This window comes from Alnus glutinosa, chromosome 6 (assembly GCF_958979055.1).
Source record: "Alnus glutinosa chromosome 6, dhAlnGlut1.1, whole genome shotgun sequence".
In the NCBI taxonomy this organism is placed as follows: domain Eukaryota; kingdom Viridiplantae; phylum Streptophyta; class Magnoliopsida; order Fagales; family Betulaceae; genus Alnus; species Alnus glutinosa.
Genome location: NC_084891.1, coordinates 7,205,632 through 7,231,493, shown reverse-complemented (window position 1 = coordinate 7,231,493; position 25,862 = coordinate 7,205,632). Strand labels below are relative to the sequence as shown.

Here is a 25,862-nt window from a genome sequence, read left to right as displayed (position 1 = left end):
AGGACCAATGCATGCCAACTTCAGACTTGAGTAGTTCAGTTGCTTTGCCCTTTATCACAAAATCCATACATGAAACTGCAGATCAATTTAGAATTGCCCAAGCTAAGGTTTACATTCATTTAAAAGACGTCTTCACCACTTTAAGACCTAATTATATTTTATCTGGCTAATGTCACAAAATCTTAGCTACAAGTGACATAAAAGAAAAGAAAATGAGAGCTAAGTCAACGGGAAGTTAGCCACGTACTCTCTAAGTTATTTAGCAAGAGAAATGCTATGATTTTCAAAAATTCTCTCCCAAATAACGTGTTACAATTCTATATAATTTATCATTTTAAAAAATATATCACCAACTCATAAGATTATGACATGTTATTTAGAGAGCAAATTTTAATTTTAATTTTTTAAAAAAAAAAAAAAAAAGAAAAAAGAAAAAAGTGTAGCATTTCTCAATTAGCAAAGGTCTTTTGAATAGTTTTTGGTTGTTTTCAAGGCAGGCGACAAACCCGCCATATTAAATCTCCAAACGATTTCCAATCTTTTTCTTTGATTTCATAATTTCATTTGAGGAACTTTTCATAATTTCATATATATATATTGAGATTTACAAATGTTTGGAGATATATTAAATAATATCTAAATGTTTAAAATAAATAAAATCATAAACTACTGTAACAGTCAATGGGGGAACCCTATATTGATTGAGACCTAAAAAGGATAAATTTAGACACACTACCTCAACCAAAAACTTGTTTATCTGTTGTTTAACTAATAACATAATTACTTAACAAAAAAAAAAAAAAACATTTACAATTTATTGTTTTTTTTTTTTATTTGATGAAAAAAGAATAAAATATTGAGGTTTATTTAACTTTGGGGATTGACTGCTTAAATCGCATAAAGAACAAATAAATATTATAAAAAGATAATGCCTAAGTAATTAAAGAATAATCTACCATTGGTAAGTAAAAATGTTCTTTTTATTTCCTTTTCTTTTTTTTCCTCTTTCTTTCCCTGTAGTAACAAAATGACAAGAAATGGTACAAAGTCTCCAAATGGCAGGTTTTGTTTGCCATAAGAGGTGGGATATAAATGGTCCCACGGCTTTTCTTTCTTCTTTGTTTTTCTATTTTTCTTTTTTTTTTTTGAAAGGCCTTTTTTTTTCTTTTTTTTTTTCTTTTATTTTATATATATATAGAGAGAGAGAGAGAAAGAAATGCTATTTTTTTCATCTCATGTCAATTTTCTATTTATTCTCATATATATATATATATATATATATATATTTCCAAATCCACTTGTGTGTCACATAGATCTAATGGTAAATTTAAAAAAGAAATAAATGAGAGATGAAGGAGTAGTAATGGTGCGTTTGAGATTGCAATTTCGTAGAAAAAAAATGTGATTTTAAACCAAATTGCAGAAAATGAACCGTTTGAAAATTGAGTTTTTAAAAAATTACAATTTGAAAACGCAAAAAAGTGCTTATTCAAATCGCAGGCAATTTAGTGCTTTTTTGAAAACGTAGTATTTTAAAAGGCTAACTTGCGATTTTAAAGGCCAAACTGCGATTTTGCCAAACCCTTAACTGCTTTTTTAAAAATCACTTTTTCAAATCGCACATTTTAAAATCGCTATTTTAAAATCACACTTTTTGAAATCGCAAACCCAAATAGACCCTAAGTCTCATCTTCATATTACACCGTAAAATATGATTAGCTTTGTATTTTTGGAAATTATGTTTACATAGTATAATAGGTTATGGTATTAATAGTTTTTTTTTTTTTTGGAAGAAGTATTAATAGTCTTGTAGACATTGTACTTTGAGACAATGATCTTTTTCATTTCAAATGAAATGAAAACTATTAATTGTTTTTTGAAAAAAGTATACATATTTCCTTTAAACTGCTATTCGATTGTCAATGTACTCCCCAAACTATCAATTGTGTTAATATGTTCCCTTAAACTCCAAAGAAATGTTAATGTCACCCCTTAAGGCCAACAAAAAGACAAAAATGACTCTAAATTTTTTTGAATAAGACAAAATTGTTCTTATAAATTCAAAAAAAAAAAAAAACTAAAACTAAAACTAAAAAATTAAAAATTAAAAACAAAAAAAAAATTAAAAAAAAAAAAAAAAAAAATTAAAAAAAAAAAAAACGAAAAAAGAACAATTATTATTATTATTTTAAGAAAAAAAAAAAAAGCAAATGAAAAAATAACTTAAAAATAAAACAAACGAAAAAAAAGAAGAAGAAAAACCAGTTTTTATTGATTAGAAAAACGAAAAAAAGAACAATTTTTTTAAAGGAAAAAAAAAAACAAAAACAACTGAAAATTATTATTTTTTTGGAATAAAATTTTGTTATTTTATATTTTTTTTAGTTTTTATTTTATTTTAATAATTTTATGAAGGGCATTTTTGTCATTAGGAGGATATTGACATTTTTTTGTAGTTTAGGAAGTGTTGGGACAAATATAGATCTTCTCGAATGTTGGGCCCAATCCGGGATATGGGCCCTCTCTGATCCACCCGACCAGGCCCAAATGTCGGAAGAAGCATAATCTACCCGGGCCCATTGAGGCCACTTGGGCCCAAGTCTGTTGCAAATGGACTGAGTTGGCGATCCAAATGATAGTTGGTATCCGCATCTGCAGGCGTCTCGGCAGTACCCGGAATCTAAGGGACACGACGCACGTCATGGAAGTCATGCGTCTCGGCAGTACCCGGAATCTAAGGACACGACGCACGTCATGGAAGTCATGCGTCTCGGCAATACCCGGAATCTAAGGGACACGACGCATGTCATGGGACCCCATGATACCACCGAGATCTACGGAATCTGGAAGAGTTGTTTACATGGAGCCACGTCTCCTCCAACCGCCTCGTGCACGAATTGTGAAGCTAATAGAACTGCTCCATAACCTCTATAAATACAAGAACTGCTTCAGATGCTAAGGTACATGCTAATCAGTCTCTTTGGCATTATTCTGCGCATTTATTCTCAGAACCATACACTTACTTAAGCATCGGAGCGGGGTTGTCGGAACCCCCCGACGCAGCTTTACTTTTCAGGTGAACCAGATACAACCGGGAGCAACTTTATCCAACATCTGATCGACACGTCACCTACCGGAAACTGTCTCAACAGGAAGGAACATTGACACAATTAGTAGTTTGTGGAGTACATTAATAATGAGGTTGTAGTTTAAGGGAGTTATGCGTACTTTTTTCTTTTTTTTAAAAAAAAAAAAAAACAAATGTGTCAATATTAATTTTATATATCTCGCTAGATGTACCAACTTTAAACCTTGACCATAAAATAAAACTATCCATTTTATTTTAAATTGAGAATATCTTATACTTCTAATGTGATAGTAGTTTATGCTATTAATAAATATAAATTGGAAAAGAAAAAAATTAGCAAACATATGAAACTTCGATGCATGGGTAAGCAACTAATACATCGGATGTGAGTGTTTTATTTGGCAAGTTGATGCGAGGGTCACTGGTTGGATGTGAGCATTTTATTTAGCAAGTTGATTTTAAATGAATGACCTAATTTGTTATAGAGATATGGTGTTTTGATACTTAAATATATAATTTTTAACCACCTTGCCTATAGCAAGGTGGTTCCCTAATTAGTTTTAAGATTTTTTTTTTCTAAAAAAAATAAAAAATAAAAGTAAAAACTATTACGTAAACAAAAATAATCAAAAATTATGACTTAAAGTAACCACTTTGCTTGATCAGTGGCCGGATCCGTCCAAATCTGGCCGAATCCGTCCAGATCTGGCCAGATCCCGGCCGTTTTGGTCAGATCCAGCAAGAGCCGGCCAGAATTTGGTGGCCGGCATCCGGCGCCGGTAGGATATCGGCGACCGGATGTTGTCGGACTCCGGCGCCGGTTGGATTTCGACGATCGACAATTGCTAAATTATGATAATCGGATATCAAACGTGCGTATAAAAACGTATGGTTTAATTTCAGAAAACGATTTATGGTTTTAAAAATCGTAAATCGTTTTTTGAAAATTAAATAAGTTTTTACGGTCAAACTGAAAACGATTTTCGTTGACCATTATTTTCGCTCTTACCAAACACCGTAAAATGCCGAAATCATTTTTCAGAAAATCTTTTTACGCGGAAACAAACGGAGCATTAAAGTAATAATGTATCATATCTCTTTATCATATTACATCGGATAGAAAATAAAAATGCCTTGTAATATGTGCAAGTAACAAAAGTAGTTGTTGGGATGATCGACCCACTAGGATGCGTTCAAAACTTATCCCAAAAGCAAATGTTTTTCTGTTTTGCCTCTTTTAGAAGAAGAAGAAGAAGAAAAAAAATAAATAAATAAATAAAAACCTGTTTTTCTTCTTTGGAAAAGGATTGTCAAATAGAGCTACTTTAGATTTCTTGGCAGTTGGCACACAGCGTTTTGGTTAAGTTGCGTAACTCTTTTTTTTTTTTTTTTTTTGCTGGAAAGTTGCGTAATTCAAGCAGCGTTTTGGTTACTTTTATTTAAACGGAGCGTTTTGATGTTATTTTAAACGATGCGTTTTGGACCATTGTGTTCCTTATTCTGTTCTTCATATAACTTAGATTTCTGAAACAGAGAAGAAAATCAAATACAGATCAGGCGTCGCCGTGAGTCTTGAGGGCGTCTAGTCTCCGGTTGTCCTAAAAAAACTTTGCGCCTTTTGAGTAGCTGAAGGTTGTTTAGGTTCAAGAAAACACACATAATAATGATAATAACAATAATAAATTATAAAAAATAAAATAAAATAAATAAAAAAAGGTGGTTGGAAGTCTGTCAGACAGTCGTGCAACCATCCCAGCCACGATCATGGCTAAGAACGATCCTCTACTGCATTAATGGCCCAAAGGCCACGATGCTGTCACTCACGCTCTGATCACAATGCCATGATTCGTCAACCAGACTTAGGTTCCTATCTCCTTAGAACTCAAGGATACAGAGGTACGAGCCTATAGAACATATCCTGTTCAAGTAAGGTCGTATCGTATTGTATAACAACCGGGGTATATAAACAGCTTTCCTATTTCATGGTTTTCCGATGCGTCCATAACAACCGGGGTATATAAACAGCTTTCCTATTTCATGGTTTTCCGATGCGGGACGCATCGAGCTCTTTCCTGATGTTACTTCTTCTCCTCCTTTATTATCGATGTGGGACGGAGCGCGAGTCTATTTCTGTGGGCTGCAATGGATACCTCATGTCCTCATCTAACCGTTGTTTTCATGGGTTTATGTTCTCAAAGCAATAATCATGCGAGGTGCTTACTGTTTACTGAGGCTCGACTTGCTTCTTGAACTCTCCCTTATTTGCTAGATTATGTTAATTCTAACAATTTGCAATAAATTATTTTTTCTCAATTGTAATATCCACAACCAGCATACATTTTGTCCAATTCATTTACCTAATGATTTTATTTTCTAAAAACATAAGTTAACAAATGAAAGATAAAAGTAAAACATTTGAAATAAATATTTAAATAATAAGAAAAAATTACATATTTAAAGTGAAATGAAAATTTAACATAAATAAGTTTCCGTCTAGTTTAACGGTTTTAAAAAAATAGAAAATGATTTTAAAAAATAATAATAATAGAAATTATATTTTTATGTTATAACTATCTCACAATATTGATGTGGCAATTCTCACCAACTCTTTAGATCAATCGTTGTTTAAAAAAAAAAAAAAATCAAATTTAGTCCTTAAACTTTTATCTTAATTGAATTTACTTATTGAGTTTCTAATTTCAATAATATGATCCATAGGTTTTGTTCAAATTTTAAATAAGTTCATTTGTCACTTTTTCGACAAAATTAATGGTTTGTCATATGTCACGTGTGTCTCAATTGTCACGTCAATGTCTATATTAACATCTAATATCAATGACATATCATTGAGTGCTAAGTCATCTATAAAAAAAAAAAAAGAAAAAAAAAAAAAAGACAACTCCGGAAACAAAAATCATTTTCTTCATCATTCTACTCTTCAAAATTTGTAATATTAGAAGGAAAACTATTAACTTTGATGTTAACATGGATGTTGACATTGATATTGATTGCTAACATGGACCTTAACGTACCAAATGAAACACATGTGAGAAACGAAAAAACTATTAACTTTGATTGTAAAGTAATAGATGAACCAATTTGAAACTAGGGCAAAATCTAAGTACCTTATTTTTTAAATTGAAAACATAATGACTAAATCCAAATTAGGTTAAAACTTATGGGCTAAATATGATTTTTCCCAAAAATAAAATTCAAATGTTGGAAGTTCAATTTAATAAATAATAAAAAATGTGATGGAAGTTCAGAAGATTAATGCTCTATTTGTTTCTACGTAAAATGTTTTTCGTTGTAAAATATTTTCTCGTATGATTTTCCTGAAAATATTTTCCGGTGTTTGGCTCTTACATAAAAATCACCAATGACAAAAAACATTGGTGACGGGATTCTGTCACTAGCCGGCAGGATTCTGGTTACTGTTGTTGAATTCCGGCAACGGAGGCCGGAATCTGGCGGCAAGTTTTGTCGGAATTTGGCCTAGTCCGGCCGTACTTTCAAAATTTCGGCCAATTTTATCAGAATCTGGGTTAGACAAAATTCAGCACAAATTACTAGATTCCAGCCAAACATAACAGAATTTATTTCGCCAGAATCTGGTGACGGTGGCCGGACGTCGCCGAATTCAAAAATTATAAATCGTTTTCAAAATCGTAAATCATTTTTCAAAAATTAAAGAGGCTTTTATGGTCAAACTGAAAACGATTTTTGTTGACCATCATTTTCGATTGCATCAAACACTAAAAAATACAAAAAATAATTTTTAAAAAATATTTTACCCTCAAACGAACATAGCATAAATGAAGTTTCTCTTATATTTTAATATTTTTGGATATATTTTGTTACATGATGTCGGCCCAATCATTGACCCATAGAATGAATGATCCAGTGGCCCAACCATTGACGACTTGAGGCTTGAACGAATGATCCAGTTACCAAATCCTTCAATCGGGTCGATATGCGGTCCGGGTTCGCTATCCATAGCATATCCTCTCTCTCTCTCTCTCTGCTTCCCCAAGGGCCCCAATGGCTATCTCGTTCTGTGCCAGTCTTCACACAAAGGGCTCCATTCCTCTTCCAGGTTCTTACGCTCCCTATACACATTTCATTTCAGCAACCCCGCATTTTCACTCATATTTGATGATCAAAATTTTTGCAAATACACGGGCCAATCAGTGGTGCACTATCTCCACTCTATAAATTAACTTCCTTTTTATGATATTACAGCATAAGTTTGGAGTATGAATTGACAAAATTTCACCAATAATTTTGGGCAGAGAGCTCTTCCTATACGGATATTAACGGTTGGGAAAAGGCGTTCCCGTGGGGTGCAACTCCTAGTCGATGAGTACATCGGAAAACTCAAGAACTATTGCATTGTTGATGATGTTCAAATACGTTCCAATCCTTGAAATGCACGGTATGGCCGCTTTCTTTTATATATATATATCTATATATTAGAATTTTAATTAAATTATGAAATTCATCATTTCTATTTAATTTAATTTTTTAAGACAATTAGTAATTTATTATGGGATTACGGGGCAGTGATCTTGACTCTTGAGTTCAAACTTCGTTTTCATAATTTACTACTCATTTTTGTGTGTTAGGCGTCACTTATTATTAGGAGAGTTTGAGCCTACACGATTGAGGAACGGTAAAATAATTAAATCTATCTTTTCTTATCAACCTAAACTTTTGGGATAATTGTTGATTTAACATTGTAATTTTGAGCTGAAGTGAATTTTAAACTTATTCAATTGCTACACTATAAGTACATTTGATTAAGCGGTTTTAAAATGTACGGTTTGAAAAAATAACGATTTTAAAATATAGCTAATGAAAACATAATTGAGTGTTTGGTAAAATCACTGTTTAATCTTTAAAATAGTGGATTTTTAAAAATACTCATTTGTATGCGATTTGAAAACGTAATTCCAAACGGGACACTTTCCACGATTTTGTTTTAAAACACACTTTTGACCTCGCAAAATCGCAAGGCCGAACGATATCTATAACTTGTATTTAGGTTTCTTATAGGCAAAGTGGAAAATGACAAATCAATGCCTTGTGTTGTAGTGATGTGAAGGCTCAGGTCGATGACAAGGACGCGGCTGTCATGAACCTTATCAGGTCTGACGACTGGGTACAGTCTCAAGCAAAATTGAACAATATAAATTGCATGGAGTGACTTCAACCTGCCTGTTATGTATGCACTTATGCATATAATTGGACCAAGATTTTGTTTGGTATTTTAAATGCTTATATTTTGTTGCATGTACTACATCAGTTATTTGGAATTTCTAGAGATGGCAAGAAGGATTATAACTTGTGCTTATATCTCCATTTTATAATCATGCACTTTTAGGTTGTGATGTTGGATGAGAATGGACAAGAACATTGGGTCTGAGCAGATGGCTGAGTTAGTGGGGGATGCCGGGAATACAGTATGAGCTAACTTAACTTTGATGTCTTTTTTTAAAAAAATGTTATTTTGTTTGCTTGAAATCCCTCTTTATTTCGCTATATATATATATATATATTGATTATTGACGTTGCATGCTGGCAAGATGGTGTAAAAGCAGAATATGTTGTTTATCAACAAATCATGTACTTGCTTTTGATGGACTGCCTATCTCATTTGCTTTTGATGATCCAATATCTTTCTTTCTAAGGCGGCATGTAAATTAAGGGCACTTAAAGCATGGTGCTCCATCCATGAATCCAGTATCTTTTGGTGTACTTGGAACCAACTTCAAAGAAGAGTGACTTAGTGTCACTAAAATGTCCTTTATTGGCCAATGATCTGTCTGGGTAATATACTCATCAGAATTTCATTTTTTTGGGCATTCTTTAGGGTAATCATCCATCAATTGATTCATTTCACATTAGTATTAAATTGCCTACCCTTTTGAATGAAGTACAATGGACTTTTTGTCCACCACAGTGACCACACGATTTGTGATTTGTAGAATGTATACATGACAAAGTAGACCATGTACTGGTTCTTTATTCAGCAAAGCTATTCTCTCATTGCTGAATTCTTGGGGGCAAAAAAAAGGAGGTGCTTCTACAAGTGCTATTCTCTATAATTATTTTCAAAAATATGACTCACTTCTTCTCCCATTGATGCTTCAATATTATTTATGGGCATTGATGCATCCAAAAACTAAAGTGATGTAATTCTTATAATCCTATATCAATTGGATCTCTCTTTCCTTGCACATTAATGGTACCTACTTTGTCTTTTCAATAACTTGCTTTTATGCAACAATGCGACTTCTAAATTGTTCATTTTATCAACACTGTAAAATGTTCCTCTCTCACTGATTTTTTTCTGTCGTTGGATTTATACTTGGATCCCTTTAACTTGATTCTGCTATTCAATTGCTTGGCGCCTTGTGATGTTTACAATTATTATCTTTTAGGCTACAATATCTTTGTATTCTAGTGCATGTGCTTCTACTTAAATCTAATGAAGTTAGATATATATACCATGAGTGCTTTTTTTTAGCTACTCCTGTTTTAATGGGGAAGAACATAGAAGGTTCGCATTATTTATTGCTATGCAAGATTAATTTGAATTTTTCTCGGTGGTTCATAGCTTATGATGACTCAAAATCTAGCTCCTAAACAACATTCCTGATTTCAGCTTGTTGTATGCGCAACTTGAACTTGGCATTTATGTGATTTTCTGATTGATAATACATGGTTTCACTCCTGTTTTTTTGGTAGGGAGCTTCTAGATTATCACTCTGCATAGGAGTACCCTATGGTCATGGACGACAATTGCGTGAGCGAGCTAACTTATCAATCAGGTTGTCTACTTTGGTCTTGAATCATCAGATTGCATTGCTTGTGCTGATGGAACAGCTATACAGGTAATAATATTTTGTTCTCCTATTGCATTTGGAATCCTATGTTATGTTGTTCCCGATTACTGATGTATAGCCTTTTTCTTTTTTAAATAATTGTATGTAGATATTTTAGGCATCCATTTTAAAGGATTATCTCCATGTTTTTATGCTGAATGTTTTGTTCCTTGGCAAGTTAATAAGGGCAGGTAAATGGCAGAGTGCTTGCTTTAAAATAGATGATTGTCTATCACATGAATAAGTAATTGTCTTTATCTAAGATTAAGCATTCTTTGCGAGTGCAATATTTAGCAATTTGGAAGCCTCTACAATGGTGAGTACTGAATTTCCCATCCATTATTGGCTATCACTACTATTTCCATCACCACTCAAAACCAAAAGTGATTTCCATAATCACCATGAAAACTACTCCATATATCATGCTCTTGAGAATATGTTCTTCTATTAAATCAGTAGAATAACACATGCTTTATTTTCTGATTTGTAGGTCATGGACTATTCTGAAAGGACAAAAGTACCATCATTGACATTCGTTCTTATGATCTGAATCATGTCTAATAGGTATTACTGAGATGGACAGTGTCTTTTCCACTGTTCTTTTCTTTTTTTCTTCTTTTTTATGATATGCTACAGCATGATGATTTAAATCCTTTGTCCCCTTTTATTTGTTTATATTTGCATCTTTAATTTGTGTTTGGACTAGCTAGCTTATGTGATTGAACCTGTGGATTTTAGTAGTTGCTTAATGCATAATACTTGAAAAGTGTGCATTTTTTAAAAAAAAAAATAAATAATTGGCATACACAGTATTGAAAAATTCATCCTCTTCTTGGTTAGAAAGGAATAAACCTATGTTTGGTTTTCACTGGTTTGTCTCGTTTAAAGAGCGTTTAACTGGATGTCTATCTCGCTTTGCTTCTCAATTTTCTTCTTCCTTTCTTGAAATTTTGGATGCCTCCTCAAAATTTTGCTTCCTGTGTTTAACTTTTGTGGCCCTTTGTGCTTTCTAATGAACATCGCATGCATCCCAAAGTCATGCATTATAAAGAAAAAAAGAAACTATGTAATACAGTATAAAGAAAATAAATATCTCAAAGTCAATGTTTTATTAGGATTGGGATTTGCAGCAATTTGCTTCCTAAACTGCTAACAATTGTGCTGCCCAAATTGTTAGCTGAAAATCCCAATCCGTTCTATTAACAGGAATTGTTCAATATTTCTGACCTGGTCATTAACTGGTGCGATGAGGCTCTGTAAGGGTGATGGTTCTAATGATGGTTGCGAACTTGGATGCAGTCAATTTTTTCTTGAGGAGATTTTACCTTACCATGCTGCTATTTTCTCTTTTGATTTTGTTTTGAAGGTTCCATAAATTGATTTTCTATGTAAAATGTTGGACCCTGTCTTGATGGATTATTATAGTAGTTGCTGAAGAGCTCTTATATTTGCATAGTAAGTTGCATCAGAGAGAGACTGATACATCCTAGCGTGTACTCTAATGGACTTCTGAAAGATTGAGCTCATCATCAAGATTCAATGTTACGTGCTGCATCTGATAAATATTTTCAGTCCCTAGTCTTTTTGAATTTTTTTTTTTTTTTGATAAGTAAGAAAATTTCATTAAAAAAGCGTAAGGCGCCCCTAAGTACACAGGAAGTATACATAGGAGCAAGTCAGCTAGCTCACATGAAAAACCCATAAGAAACTACATACCCACAACACCCAAAACTCACATGAAACCCAAGATACAATAGAAACCCTCCAACAAACACCCTAGATACAAAGTAACCCCCATAATAAAATAAAACCCAATAGAACCCCCCATCAAACACCCAAGATACAAAAGAACCCCCCATGGTACAATAAAACCCAAGATACAAAGTAACCCCCTCTCGTACAAAAAAAAAAACCCAAAGAAGAAAACACCCCAAACCCAAGAAAACCCCCAAACAATACCCCAAAAACCCCCACAACAACACCTCAAATATAAGAAAGCAAACCCAAAATACAAAGAAAAGCCAGAGCCACAGAGGCAAAAAAAATAAAAAAATAGTGGCGCGTGGAGCCACACGCACCGGTGTGCCACCGGCACGTGTAGACACACGCAACCAGAGCGGCGCGAAACCAGCCGAAAGGACCACCGGAAGAAGCAGAAATTGCTGGAGAAGCCATCAGAGAGGCGCGTGTGTGCAGGAGAGGTCCCATACGCCGCAGATCTAGCACCCAAAAAACAGAAACACCCACGGCCACTCGCTCCAGAACGGTGCGTGGCGGCCACCCGCAGCAGTGCCGACGGCGGAGAAGAGTCGGACCACGACGGAGAGTCCTCCGGAGAGGCACGTTGACGGCGAGGAGGCCCCAAAACCTGTAGATCTACAACCCAAGAAGCGCATGAACAAAAACAGCCACCCTACGGCGCGGCGGCAACCATAGAGACCGAGACATCAGCAAGGACCGGAACAAGCCGGCGAGGTCACGAGCGGGGCGCGAGCGCGCTGGAAAACCCAATCACTGAGAACTACCCCCAACAAAAGAAAACCCCAAAACTAAAAGACCCAAGCGAAAAAGAAAAGCTAAGAGAACCTAGACCGGAGAGGAACCAGAATAGGAGGGAGGGAGGATGGGATCCATCTTCCCTCCCTCACAAGCGAAGCAGAGTAGGCTAAGGGTTTTTTGAAAAGAGCGGGATGAGGGAGTCTGGAGAGAGACAATTCTTTTAAAGGCGATCAAAATACATGAAAACTTGTGCCATTCCTTGTGACAATTAGTTTGATTCATGAATTGCCAACAACTTCATTAATTTTGTTAGAATGAGGTCAAAAGGAATTACTTATCAAAAAAAAAAAAAAATGAGGTCAAAAGGAATTAAAATCAGAAGGGATGGAAAGCATTCATTTTATGGTTCAAACTAGATTTCATAAATTTAATGAAATGCCGTGAGATTATGTTTGCTCTTTAATGTAATAAAATACAATTTTGACTATAAAATGTTCTCTCCATTTCGCTCAAATTGGAGAGGTCCCTATTTCTTGAATAGGGCACATAATGAGAGTAGCTCATGTTTGGGTACTGTTATATTTTTTTAATTATTTTTTAAAAACATGTTTGGTTCGGTTTTTTAAATTTAAATTCTACTTGGGTTTTGTCTAACCCAAATCAAAAAAATTCAACCCAACTCAAAAAAATAAAATTAAAAACAATTAAAAATAACCCGGGAATGGTCGAAGTGTCCGAGGGTGGTGGCTGGACCACCTGATGTGTTTGGCCACCCACACCTGATTCGAGCTGGCTCAAAGTAAAAGCTGGATGTGGCAAAATCACCCCAAATTGTATTTTATTTTTCAGTTATATATATATATATATATATATATATATATATATATATATATATATATATATATATATATATATATATATATAATTTAAATATTATTTTTTATAATTTTATAATTTTATAATTTACTTATCTCAAATATTTTCAATTTAATTCATCTCTCCAAACATCTTTTTTCAAATTCGTTTTATATTCTCTCTAAACATAATTTTAAAAACAATTTTTTTATCAGTATTTACAATTTTAAATATTATAAAAAATTGTAAAATATAGTTAAAAAAAGAATTATATAACCAAACGAAACCATTGACTTTAAACTGTTAGGAAAATATTTGAGCTATAACATTATAAGTAATGCTACATATTACTTCTGTGTCCCCTCAAAACATTATAGCTTCTCCAAAGAGGGCATAATATAATCGACGTTATCCTATTTAACTGTCGTATAATTGGCATAATACGACAAGTCGTTCATACACAGATCATCATAGGGTATCATGGAGCCACGTTATACAAAAGTTCCATGCCCTCGTGTCAGTTTCTCAGCTGATTGAAATCTCTCTCTCTCTCTCTCTCTACAAAATCCAAGCTAGGAGTACATGCAAACATGGCAATTCACTGTTCCTCTGTGCCATCTCTTTCCCTGAAAAAGCTCACAATCCCGCCAAAACCAATTGCTTCACTATTCAAGACCATGAATCAAAGCTCAAACTCTAAGTTGAGACCGTCGGCTTCTTCTACTGCCACGATCCACCAGGTCCCGGGCCTAGACCCCGACGAAGTGGACCACATTTCCGACCAAACCTTTCAAAGGTACTCCTCGTCGTCTTCGAGGACCGGCCGAGGAGGATTAGGGACCGCCGTAGTTTGGTTCAGGAACGATCTGAGAGTGTTGGACAATGAGGCTTTGTACAAGGCGTGGGTTTCGCCCGAGATGGTATTGCCGGTTTATTGTGTCGATCCTCGGCTTTTCGGCACCACCTATTACTTCGGATTCCCTAAAACTGGAGGTACTGTATTACTAGTTTCTTTGCTTAGTTGTAGGCTTGAATGTTATGGGTTTTTTTGCTGTGATGAAATGATTCCATTATGCATTGCACATTGCATTGTATACGCCTTAAAAAAATCAATTTACTTTGGATATATGCCATTCTTTAAATCTCATAGTTTATAGGTATGTATGCCTGGTCAATTTTGTTAGAATATTAATTACAGGATTAAATCAATAATTGTTTATTAGCTTAAGCTTTTCAGGTCGTGAGTTCAAACCTTGTGTCCATCAACTAACCCTCCATTTCGGTTAAATATGAGTATTAAGGATAAAGAGTGTTAGAATATTAGTTTAGTAAATTAATCATTTTTTATCGGTTTAAGCTTTTAGAATCAGTGATGATTTAACAATTTTTTTGACTTGTTCTGAATTAATAATGTTATATAAGTTTTGTGGGGGTGACTTGGAGTGGTTGTAATTGCTTGCCAGCATTGAGAGCGCAATTTCTTGTTGAATGTTTGGCTGACATGAAAAAGAATTTGATAAAGCGCGGCCTGAATTTGCTTATTCGACATGGAAAACCTGAGGAAATTCTCCCTTCTCTCGCAGAAGCTTTTGGAGCACACACAGTTGAGTGATTCCCACATATCTATTTGATTAGAAAAATGAATATGGATTAGTTATGACTAATATGAGTTTATATTGAAGCAATGGGATGTGGGTGTCTAATATAATCTAGTCAGGTATATGCCCACAAAGAAACCTGCAGTGAGGAGCTGAAGGTCGAAAGATTGGTCGGCAAAGCTCTTTGGCGAGTTGTGCTACAACCATCTTTGCGGTCGAGTAATACTCAAAACCCTAAGCTACAGCTTATTTGGGGTACCACCATGTACCACATTGATGACCTCCCATTTGATACCAGCTGTTTACCGGATGTGTATACTCAGTTTCGTAAGGCATGATGATTCTCATAATAGTTTTGAGTTCATTAATTATATCCTGTCAGGGATAAGTAGGAAAGGTATTTTATGTGGGTAGATGTGTTTGTTCACAACATAAAACTTTTTGCAGTTTGTTGAAGCCAAATGCACTATCCGGGGCTGCATTAAAACTCCAACATTTCTTGGGCCACCACCAAGTGTCGGCGATTGGGGATGTGCTCCTTCAGTGGACCAGCTTGGAGTCCACTTACATAATGTAGCTTTATTCATACATGCATATATAATTAAGAGTTACATCAAGCCTCACTCTAATAAGAACTTTGAGATATACACCCCTTCATCATAACCTAAAACTTTATGACATCTCGTTTTTTTCCCTCTTAATTCAGGTTAGCAAAGGAATGAAGTTTGTGGGGGGTGAAAGTGCTGCACTGGGCAGGGTAAACGAATACTTATGGAAGAAGGCAAGTGAAAATGTCTCAAAATTATGGCCTAGTTTTTCAAAAATATTTCTCTTTTCAAAACCCAACACACTTTTCTCAAAACATTAACAAATTGTTCACTTTTCAATACGCAAAACACTTTTCAAAAACCAAAACACATATTACTTACAAAAAATGAAAAAACACAACACACTTTTCAGAAAACTTTTCACACCTTATATGAATATTTTGAAAAAACAAGTGCATAGTTTTCATTCTAGGGGTAACTTATTTGTTTATAGTAATATTAAAAAAGAAAAGAGAGAGAGAGAGAGAGAGAGAGAGGTGGCTGCACAACCAACCTCAACGGAGTAGCGATGGCCGCACGGCCACCTTTGTTGGCAGGGGTGGTTGCCAGGCCACCCCAACCTACTAGGGGTGGCCACACAATTTACAAAAAGTTTGTCAAACAATTTTCGTAAGTAGTCCCCACAGAAAATAGTTTCTCAAATGTGGACCCCACCAAAAACACTTCTCAACTTTATATCATATAAAAAAACCTTTTCAAATCATAAGTCAAAAAAACTCTTTTCAAAACCATTAACAAACATACCCTATATTTTCATTGATACTTGTTTTTTACAGCAACATTACATTGCCATCTATACATTGCAACAAGAATGGAAATTTAAAATCTTAAATACATTGTGACTAAAATAAAAAATAAAATCTTAATTTGTGGTGGCGTTAGAGTTGTTTGTTTCAGATTCCAATAGTCTTTGTGAATGTGGAAATTCAAGAGCAATAACTATCATAATTAAAATGTAAATATAAAAAAGATTGGTAAGTGTAGTTCATGAACTTCAAAAGTAGACCTCGCCTCATCTGTCATGTTGCTGACTCTAAATTTCATTTTTATAACCATTGTCATGATGATGGATTTGTGCATTAGATACTAAACAAATTACAAAGGGCATCCGTGGGGTGTAAGATAGGCCAAGATGATCAATTTCAAATTCAACTGTAATCTAGTTACAAAGATTTGATTTTTGATAGAGTTGCTTAAAGTTAGACTTCAATTAGAAATGTTATGAGGTTTCTAATTATATGGCACACTAATAACACCAATTATGTGGTTTCTAATTATCCTTATTGCCATGTATATGAAGGACTTTCTAAGGATATACAAAGATACCAGAAATGGGATGTTAGGACCTGATTATTCAACAAAATTCTCTCCATGGCTTGCTTTAGGAAGCCTCTCTCCTCGCTTCATATATGAAGAGGTTGAAAATTTTGTTCATTTTTGCTTTTGTACTGCACAGTCGCATAGATATACAACATTTGAAGGATGCGACTAATTTTTTATTTCCATAGGTGAAGAGATATGAACAGGAAAGGCAAGCAAATAATTCCACATACTGGTACTGTTTTTTTCTTTCAAGATATGATTATCAATAGATTTTCGATTTTTTCCCAATTTTCTATGTTTATTTTGGTACCCTGGGTTATGAAGTCAAGTTTCACACTGAATGGCTGGATTAGGAGGCGTGTTTTTGTCAAGTCCCACATTAGTCATGTACTAGATCAGATTGAGCTGTATAAATAACTTTAAGGAATTCCAATTATAACTTTGACCAGTCTTTCTAGGGTATAAGTGCATATGTGGCTAATGCTTCCCTAGGTTGTGACACAATTGAATTCATGTTTTCCAAAGTTGCAAGAGAATTGAGGCAAATTTAGGTGAAGAATATCCATATACTTCTTTTCTGTGGGGACTGATATATATATATATATATATATATATGTGTGTGTGTGTGTGTGTGTGTGTGTGTGTGTGTGTGTGACTTCTTTTCAACAATATTCAGATTACATCGTCATAACTTCTTTTCTTAACCAACTTCACCCACTTACTTTTTTCCCCATACTTTGCTGCGCACCCCCCCCCCCCCCCCCCCCCCCCATATATATTAAGTCAGGAGAGACTGAAAAATAATAATTTCTTGGGTTAACCGTGGAAGTTGGAAGTTCAGTATTGGACAGATGGCAATGCAAGTTTACTGGAAATTCACAACTTACATGCCAATCTTTGAGCTGGGTTGAACTTTTTTTTCGGGGGAATTTTTTATTCTCTTCCTGAATCTATGTTCAATGTGACAGGGTTTTGTTCGAATTGATATGGAGAGATTACTTCAGGTTTCTATCAGTCAAATATGGGAATTCCCTTTTCCATATAGGTAAAGATTAGAAATATTTGATTCATGCAGTATTTGGTCAGTTTAGATAATGAAAATTTGGATCTGTGGTTTAATGAAACGCTGTGTTCTTGGATAATGCACAATATTAATGATGTGCATGTGAGTTAGTGTTTTTAATACATCGATGTAAGTATCATTATTTAAATGTTTTCAGGTTACATTTTTCTTAAATGTAGTCATGTGAAGTTCTATTTTTAAGGTGGTCCAAGAAAAGTGGAGCATGAATGGAGCCATGAAAAGAATTTGTTTGAATCCTGGAGAGACGGCCGTACGGGGTATATTGTTGTTTCCACATATGTCTGAGTTGCTGCTTTCTTTTCATTTCAGTAACTTTTATAGGTGCACGGCCACATGGAAATGAAATAATTCTTTTTTTGATATCTGCTGCATTAGAAATGATCCCACTTCACTTTTGTTTATTGACTGAAAGTAACATTTTATGATGCTCCCTTATCTATGTACGAAAATCTTTAGTGATTACTCTTTCTTTGTTTTCATGATTCTATTCCATCTACCATGGAAGTTATCTTCTTCCATTTTCAATGTTTTTTAACCGATATACAAGTATTATTTCAGTGATTTGTCATCTGAACAGGACCATCTATTTGGTCACTTTTTTTTTTTTCTCAACCTTTTCTTTTTCTCTCTTCTGTTTCGCACTACATGAAACAAGGTGATCAACTGATCATATACCCTGGACAACCAAAATGTAGTCAAACATTAACATTAGGTTGCCAGATGTCCATTAAAATTGTCCTGCTCCATGATTGACATAATTAAGGTTGGTGAACTTCTAGGTACCCTCTCATAGATGCAAACATGAAAGAACTATCAACCACTGGGTTCATGTCAAACCGAGGACGTCAAGTAAATCTCAAGAATTCCTTAAGACTGCTTGTTTGAATCTCAACATTATTTAATGTAGTTGACTATGTTACGAATAATCGGTGTTATTTCTACAGATAGTATGTTCCTTTCTTGTTTGTGATATGGGTATTGATTGGCGTATGGGAGCTGAATGGTTTGAGACATGCCTTTTGGATTATGACCCACGTTCCAATTATGGAAATTGGACATATGGAGCAGGTGATTCTCTCATCGTTATGGATCTGCCCATTATCATATATATTTCTTGGATATTTGTATATGTAAGCATTTTTCAGTGTAGAGTGCATGACAAGCCAGTCTGTACTTTTGATGTTTTCTACATGTTAGTTCAAATTGGTTGCTTCATAAATTGGGACAGCAGTTTACATAGTATGATTTTTATTTATTTTTTACATTATCAGTGCCAATTCTAGTCTAAGTGTCAAACAGTATGACCATCTTAGTAGCACTCTAGGGCGTTATGGGCAGCAGGATGGCCATGACATGAGATTACAGAGGTGCATTTGGGTATCTTTTTTTTTTCTTTTTTCTTTTTTTTCATGACTAATGCGGTCCAGTCCACTCTGCCCAGGGTATGGGATATGCGTTGGGGTCAGAAAAGACCAAAAAAAAAAAAACAAAAATAAGTAGCAAAATATTGGGCTGAAGATGTATTTTCCTTTTATTTTTTTCAGAGAGTATTATAATGAAAGGACAATTTGTTTGACTTGAATGTGAACCCACGGCAACCTTTACATAATAGTACTATGAAACTAGGCAAAGAATGAGAAACCAAATTGCATGATATCGATGTTATTTATTTATTTTTTTTCTGAAGGAAGGATATACCTTTTACCTCATTTTTATAATTGCCCCATGAAATCCTGTTGTTTGTCAATAATGGGAGGATTAAAGCCAGAACTTTGGATGTCCTGGAAGTGAAAACTATTGGTAGATGGTGGATGCTAAAGGAAAAAACAGGATACTAAAGGGAAATAAAATTGGTGTTTCAGAAGTTGATTGCTGTGACTGGACAATCATTTGCCTTGACCAGTAAAACCTAAGCATTATCCATGACAGAAAAGGTTATTATTAAACAGTATGCTTAAATTCTTGAATGCAACTGCTAAACATGTTACTCCTGTTCTTAACTTTGCAATTTGTGAGATCTGTGGATAATGCCATTTATTGTTCTTTTTGTTTAGGGGTTGGGAATGACCCTAGAGAAGATCGCTACTTCAGCATCCCAAAGCAAGTGAGTGCTTTCACACAAATTTTATTCTTTTCTTTTCTGGGAGGTGGGTAAGCATTTATAAAGGTTGTTTCAGATGCAATTCTTGTTTCATAATTCTGAAATTAGATTTGTTTGTGGATCAAGTTGGGGAAAAATAAATGGTTTTTATGGCCTCATATTTGCAAGCAGGAATAATATAAAAGAATATAAAAGTACATATAGCATTTGGTTTTCTGGATGTACTACAGCTTTTCTAGATCTTTTATTTTCTTCGTTATGTTAATGGTAAGTGAAAATATGCATACTACCAGACCTGAGTTGCAATTATTCAACCCAAGCAGCACCATCCAACGCCCTTTTGATCTATTCAAAAGATATAATGCTGAACATGCTTTGGTTTTTTAGAAAACTAGGTGAAAATTTTGAATTGACAGATAAGTTTCCAAGAATTAGTGATCCTAGGACAGTTTCATTCTAGTTCATAGATTTTTTTATTTTTTATTTATTTTTTTTATGAATAAAAGAGTACAGGGGTGTTGCAAGACTAGTTCATAGATATATAAAAGCAAGTAAGTTTATTAGTACAGAGAAACATTGGAAAGGGTGTAGGAGCTTTCAACAAATATCCTGCTTCATACGGATGAATGTACTTTCACACAAAAATATTATATGTACCTAAGATACTTCTGGAAATGCAGGCACAGACATATGATCCTGAAGGCGAGTATGTGGTGTACTGGTTGCCACAGTTACGAGCACTTCCTAATGATAAAAGGAACTTTCCTGGAAAATCATATATTGAGCAAGTTGTACCACTCAAGTTCAATAGTGTTGGTAAGCACCATGGTCAGAGTATGGGCTTGGGTGCAAGAAAAACCGGTTTCGGAGGGAGACAAACAAGGGGGTGTGGGAGATAGAACTTCAAAAATAAGATAAAGCACGGCATTCTTCTAAATTATAAGTAGTGAGGAATGGTTTTTCAGTACTCTTGTTTCCCTGAATATGTTTGAATCTTTTAACCTCAACAATGTAGGAAAATTGTGAGCATCCAAACCCATGAGTGAAAAATGTAGACAAGTTGATTTGACAGGCAAACCTTGGAAGCTCATATAAAATGCAAATAAATGAGTCTATTGTGTTGAAGATAAAGGTTCTGGAGTTTCAGGTAAGACTTCATGATGACAATCCACTGGATTTTCTCTGCCGCTGTTGTTGGTAACATAGAAATCTTTTGATATGTGTGCTATTACGTACTTTGGATTGATATGCTTTTCTTATTCTTTGGTGGTTTATGATTTTGGGAGTCTTTCTGTAAAAAGACATCATCTACCTTATCAGCTAGAAAGGAGGTACCTGATATGGCTGTGCGCTGAAAATACGTGTCATACTGAACAAGTGAGATTTTGTTTCTTGTGAGCTCTTATTTATTTCTGTTCATGCTGAATTGTTTTCTTTGTTCTTAGGTATAGAGCAAAATTACCTATTCTTTCTTTGATAATTGCTCTCACTTATTTGGAGGATGGACTTGGTGCTCTTCTTCTTTCTCCATCTGATATGTTCTTTTTGGCTGAGCAGTACCTGTCACCACCAACAGAGCTTGTTTGTTTCCTTCAGCTTAATTATATTACTAGCACTTGTAAACAACCTAACCTTTGCGTCAATATCTATTTTATATAGCTTAGAAAAAATAAATACCCATTTTTATATTTGATATGTTTGTTTTTTTAAGGGATAGTTTATAATTTAAACAACCTGCCCAAGGTAAACAAGTTTAGGCAAGGGTTGTCGACCCTAGTTGTCTTGGTAGTCACCACAGAAAACAGTTTCTCAAATGTGGACTCCACCAAATATGGGAATTCCCTTTTCCATATGGGTAAAGATTAGAAATATTTGATTCATGCAGTGTTTGGTTATTTTCCTTTTATTTATTCTTTTCAGAGAAAGTATTACAAAGAAAAAATCTTATAGATTTTCAATATATATATATATATTTCAAAAATTCAAATCAAATGGGAAAACAATAAACTTTTACACCATAACACAATATGCTATTACATCGGGTAATCCAACGTTTACTCTTGGTTCGAGCGCATATTTGTGTTCCCACGCAACGGCTATGCCTAAAGTCTTCCCGTCGGGCATACGAGAAACATCAGCTATAACGCAGTGGAGGGAATCATCAAGGGTACATTGCAAGAGGCAAAACCTCTGCTTCTCGAGATGGAGGAAGGCGGGAAGACAGGCACAGCCCTGACGTCTATAAGATTCGAAATCATAATTTGTGAGACCTTTTAGACGCCCTTCTAGCCACTGATCCAGATCCAAATCGTACGCAATCAAAAGGATTATGTCATCTACGCGTTGGATCCAGTATAAGGTATTGCCCACCGTAACAGCTCTTCCTACCCACTCATCATCCCACATAGGGTGGAGCTTGCGCTTGCTAGGCGCAAGCATTTGCCATGATCTGTGCTGCAAGTTATACGCGTAGAAGATGGCAGCAGAGGCATCATCGGGTGCACGGTAAGCCACAAGAATCCTGTCTGGATTCTCGAGAGCTTCAGAAAGGACTATAGACGACGACCCTGGATAAATTGGAGGACTAGGGAAAGGTTTCCACTTGTCATTTACGGGATCAAAAGCCTCACACCAAAGATCACCGGAATGATCAAAAGGTTGATAATTACGGACATAAATCTTGCCCCCTAAAACCGAAGCGGACGGTTCAAATCTCCGAGAAACCATGGGAGAGACAGGGACCCATGCCTTAGAAGCAGCGTCGAGGTCCAATTTGTAGACGTCGCGAATGAACCCAGAACCACACGTCACCCCCCCAAAAAAGTAGATACGGGAGTGTAGGGCTGCTATGCCACCGAACAAGGGAAGCTTTCCTTTCCAAAAAGGAAGGAGCTGTTTTTGGTTGCCCTCGCCGGGACCGTCCGGATGAATACTAACGTTATACCACCTCCAATACGCCCACGCAGTTTCATGATTCTCCTTCTTGTGAAGCTTAAGCTCTTCCTCGTCCGCTCTGAAAGGCACGCAAAAATAAATGTCGTAAGAATGACGAGCATCGCTAAGAGATGATCGAGTCCGCCGTGGAGGCAATAGGGTCGCCTCCGGCGCCGCCTCCGCCGCGCATAGGTGTGAGTGTTTTTTCTTCACTTTTTTGGGGATGCCTTGGTATTTCCTTTTTCTTTCTCTGGAGATGAATTCGTCCATGGAGTTTTTTCTTGTCTCTTCTTTTGGAATGAATTCGTCCATGGAATTGGTGAGCAGCAGTGATGTAAGATTTGGGAAGAAGGTGAAGAGAAGAAAGAGCTTTTTGCAAAAAGCTAGGGTTTTGTTTCGCGGCGCGTTTTGTTTTGCTGGAATAAAAGGTGTGGGATGGTGAGAGGATGGGTTGCGTCTGGGGGTGATGGGATGTTTAAAAGAAGGATGGCTACACAGATGGGTTTAGGCCCATAAAGCTTTTTTTTTCTTTTTTTTCTTTTTTTTTTTCCTTTTTTTTTTTAAAAAAAAAAAAAAAGGAATACCCAAACTTACATGAACCCATTCCGATCCGTACTACCCGAAGCCTATCGGGTTGACCATTTACTATACGAGTTGCAGATTCCGATTTTCAAACCTGTTCACTGTGGGGCGAGTTGCAGAAAATATGTAAATCCAGCCCAATCTGACCCGCTCACACCCCTAGCTGCGTCGGTGGAAGAAGTTGGATTAGCGGGGCATTGGCCCATTTATTTGGATCATGTAATTAGTTATAGCCCAAATGCTCATGCGGCCATGCCTCTTTTTAGTCTGTACACATATCCTACTTCCTAAGTTCCTAGTTCCTATTTTGGTTGGGTAATTTTAGACTGTTAACACGTGGGCGGTTAAAATCTAGAGAAATGATCCCTACACTCATTTCTCACAACAGCTCCACAACAAGCTGATGTGGCTAGTAATATTTTATTATTTTTTTACAAAAAGAAAACAAAACAAAACAAAAAAAATAATAAAATATTAACAGCCACGTCAGCTTGTTGTGGAGCTGTTGTGAGAAATGAGTGTAGGGATCATTTCTCTAAAATCTATCCAAAACTACAACTCACCCCCCTTCAATTCTGTGTGGCCACATCTGTAAAATTAAATCAATACAAATAATTTATGTCAAAATTAATATCATAATCTACATTCCACCAAAAAAAAAAACAAAAAAACAAAAAAAAAAATCAATAATAAAATTGGGTTGGCCTTCAAAAAATTAATATGCAAGTGCGAGGTCGATCCCTCTAATTTAGTTCTAAAAATTGAGAGATTGTTTTTGTAAAAAAAAAAATCAAAAGCATAAACAAAATTAACTAGAGTGAATGTTATCAAATAAAAAAAAAAAAAAAAATTAAAGTATCGGAATCTGCGCTTACAAACTCATAGCAACATATTCCCATGATCAATAATATTTTTCAAAGTTTTCACAATAAATTCTTAAGTATGTTTTACTTTTGCTTTAAACAAAACCATCACATGCATCAATTCTTTACACAAATCACAAAAGAAATCTAATTTAAATTAAATCATCAAGTGTATCCGTAAATTATAACAAGATATCCAATTTAAATCAAAACATCAATTGTATCCGTAGAATAAATCACAAGGGATATCCAATTTTTTTAAACAAAGAAAACCAAGCACAATCAATTCTATGAAATTATCTTAAATCATCAAATGTATATTGAATCACAAAAGATATCCAAGAATCATTCCACAAAATTGAGTTGAAGTAAAACAATTGAAAAATCAAATCATTAAATTGAAAAATATTACATCACATGAGAATAATTAATATAAAAACAATACAATGTAAAATCAATAATTTTTTTTTTTTAAGGGATCTTGTAATATCATTAAAATGCTCACGAAAAAAGCTCAGAACTTACAAGTCTCGACAAACATGTCGGGTAAGAATTAAACCACACTTTGGGTTGCTCAGATGAAACAGCAAACTTTGCAAGTGTGTGTGCCACCATATTACCTTCACGTCTAATATGACTTAAACCCCAAAACCCAAACCCCTGAAGGAAGGATATTTCTAGCATCCATAATAAGACTTCCATAATTACCATCGTCTACCTCTATTCTACCCAAGGCCAAAATGATCGCAAGAGCATCACCCTCCAAAAGGACTGAATTTAAGCCAAGAAATCGACCAAACTCAGCCGCCTGACGAGCACCATAGGCCTCCGCTACTGCTGGATCAGAGATGTACCGTTAAACAGAGCACATACAAGCCAAGACTCTACCTTCCGGAGTTCGTACCACAACACCCACACCCATCATCAATTTCCTACGATCCAGAGCTAAATCCCAATTAAGCTTGATAGTATCTACCGGTGGACGAGACCACTGAATAAGGGAAGGAATGGGAATTTGTTGTACAGTTGGGGGATGTTGGATAAGAGTTGCCCTGAATTCGTCTAAAGCTTCTACTGCACATTTTACCGAAAAGTTGGGGGGTACGATTTCTCCTTCAAAAACTTGTCTATTCCGCCGAAACCAAATACACTGAGCTACCATACCCACCAATTCAAGCTTCTCCTTCTCCAACCGAGAACTCATACTCCCAAATAAAGCCATAAAACCTCCCTCCATTACAGAGCATTTATGAATCCGAGTAGGACATCCATTCCAAACTGTTTGGGTTGCTGCACAACTCCAGATAACATGAATGGTTGATTCCGCCTCCTTCCTGCACATAGGACACAAAGGATCTTCGACTATACGACGTCGACATAGATTTTCTTTAGTAGGCAGTATTTCATTACATGCCCTCCACATGAAAAGAAGGACATTTC

The 25,862-nt window shown here is 35.2% G+C and overlaps 1 protein-coding gene and 1 non-coding gene across 4 annotated transcripts; one reads left to right on the top strand and one right to left on the bottom strand.

Annotated features, from left to right (window-relative positions):
• Positions 1–4,813: 4,813 nt before the first annotated feature.
• LOC133872143 (small nucleolar RNA U3) lies at positions 4,814–5,024 on the bottom strand. The gene has a single exon (XR_009900986.1). It is a non-coding gene; the product is annotated as a small nucleolar RNA U3 (small nucleolar RNA).
• A 2,071-nt stretch (positions 5,025–7,095) lies between these two features.
• Positions 7,096–21,174, top strand: LOC133870335 (cryptochrome DASH, chloroplastic/mitochondrial-like). Of its 3 annotated transcripts, XM_062307427.1 has the most exons (21): positions 7,120–7,184; positions 7,331–7,523; positions 8,183–8,312; positions 8,472–8,550; positions 8,779–8,917; positions 9,076–9,167; positions 9,839–9,984; positions 10,466–10,539; positions 13,794–14,322; positions 14,793–14,932; positions 15,047–15,259; positions 15,375–15,500; positions 15,634–15,708; positions 16,836–16,952; positions 17,044–17,090; positions 17,827–17,903; positions 18,124–18,199; positions 18,722–18,791; positions 18,887–19,010; positions 19,997–20,046; positions 20,724–21,174. In XM_062307427.1, the coding sequence occupies exons 9-21, from the start codon at positions 13,920–13,922 to the stop codon at positions 20,940–20,942; spliced, it is 1,737 nt and encodes a 578-aa protein (XP_062163411.1). In that variant the 5' UTR covers positions 7,120–7,184; positions 7,331–7,523; positions 8,183–8,312; positions 8,472–8,550; positions 8,779–8,917; positions 9,076–9,167; positions 9,839–9,984; positions 10,466–10,539; positions 13,794–13,919; the 3' UTR covers positions 20,943–21,174. The 3 variants fall into 3 exon arrangements, with proteins under 3 accessions (XP_062163409.1, XP_062163411.1, XP_062163410.1); XM_062307425.1 differs by lacking the exons at positions 8,779–8,917; positions 9,076–9,167 and having other exon boundaries at positions 7,096–7,184; positions 7,381–7,523; positions 8,183–8,352; XM_062307426.1 differs by lacking the exons at positions 8,779–8,917; positions 9,076–9,167 and having other exon boundaries at positions 8,183–8,352; positions 13,902–14,322.
• The last annotated feature ends 4,688 nt before the right edge of the window (positions 21,175–25,862 follow it).

Excerpts from the sequence above, each read along its gene's own strand:
- LOC133870335 (XM_062307425.1), top strand. The coding sequence starts at position 13,920 with ATGGCAATTCACTGTTCCTCTGTGCCATCTCTTTCCCTGAAAAAGCTC. Across the intron at positions 14,933-15,046 it reads AAGCTTTTGGAGCACACACA|GTATATGCCCACAAAGAAAC; the intron begins GTTGAGTGATTC and ends TAATCTAGTCAG. Across the intron at positions 18,200-18,721 it reads TGGAGAGACGGCCGTACGGG|GTACCCTCTCATAGATGCAA; the intron begins GTATATTGTTGT and ends GTGAACTTCTAG.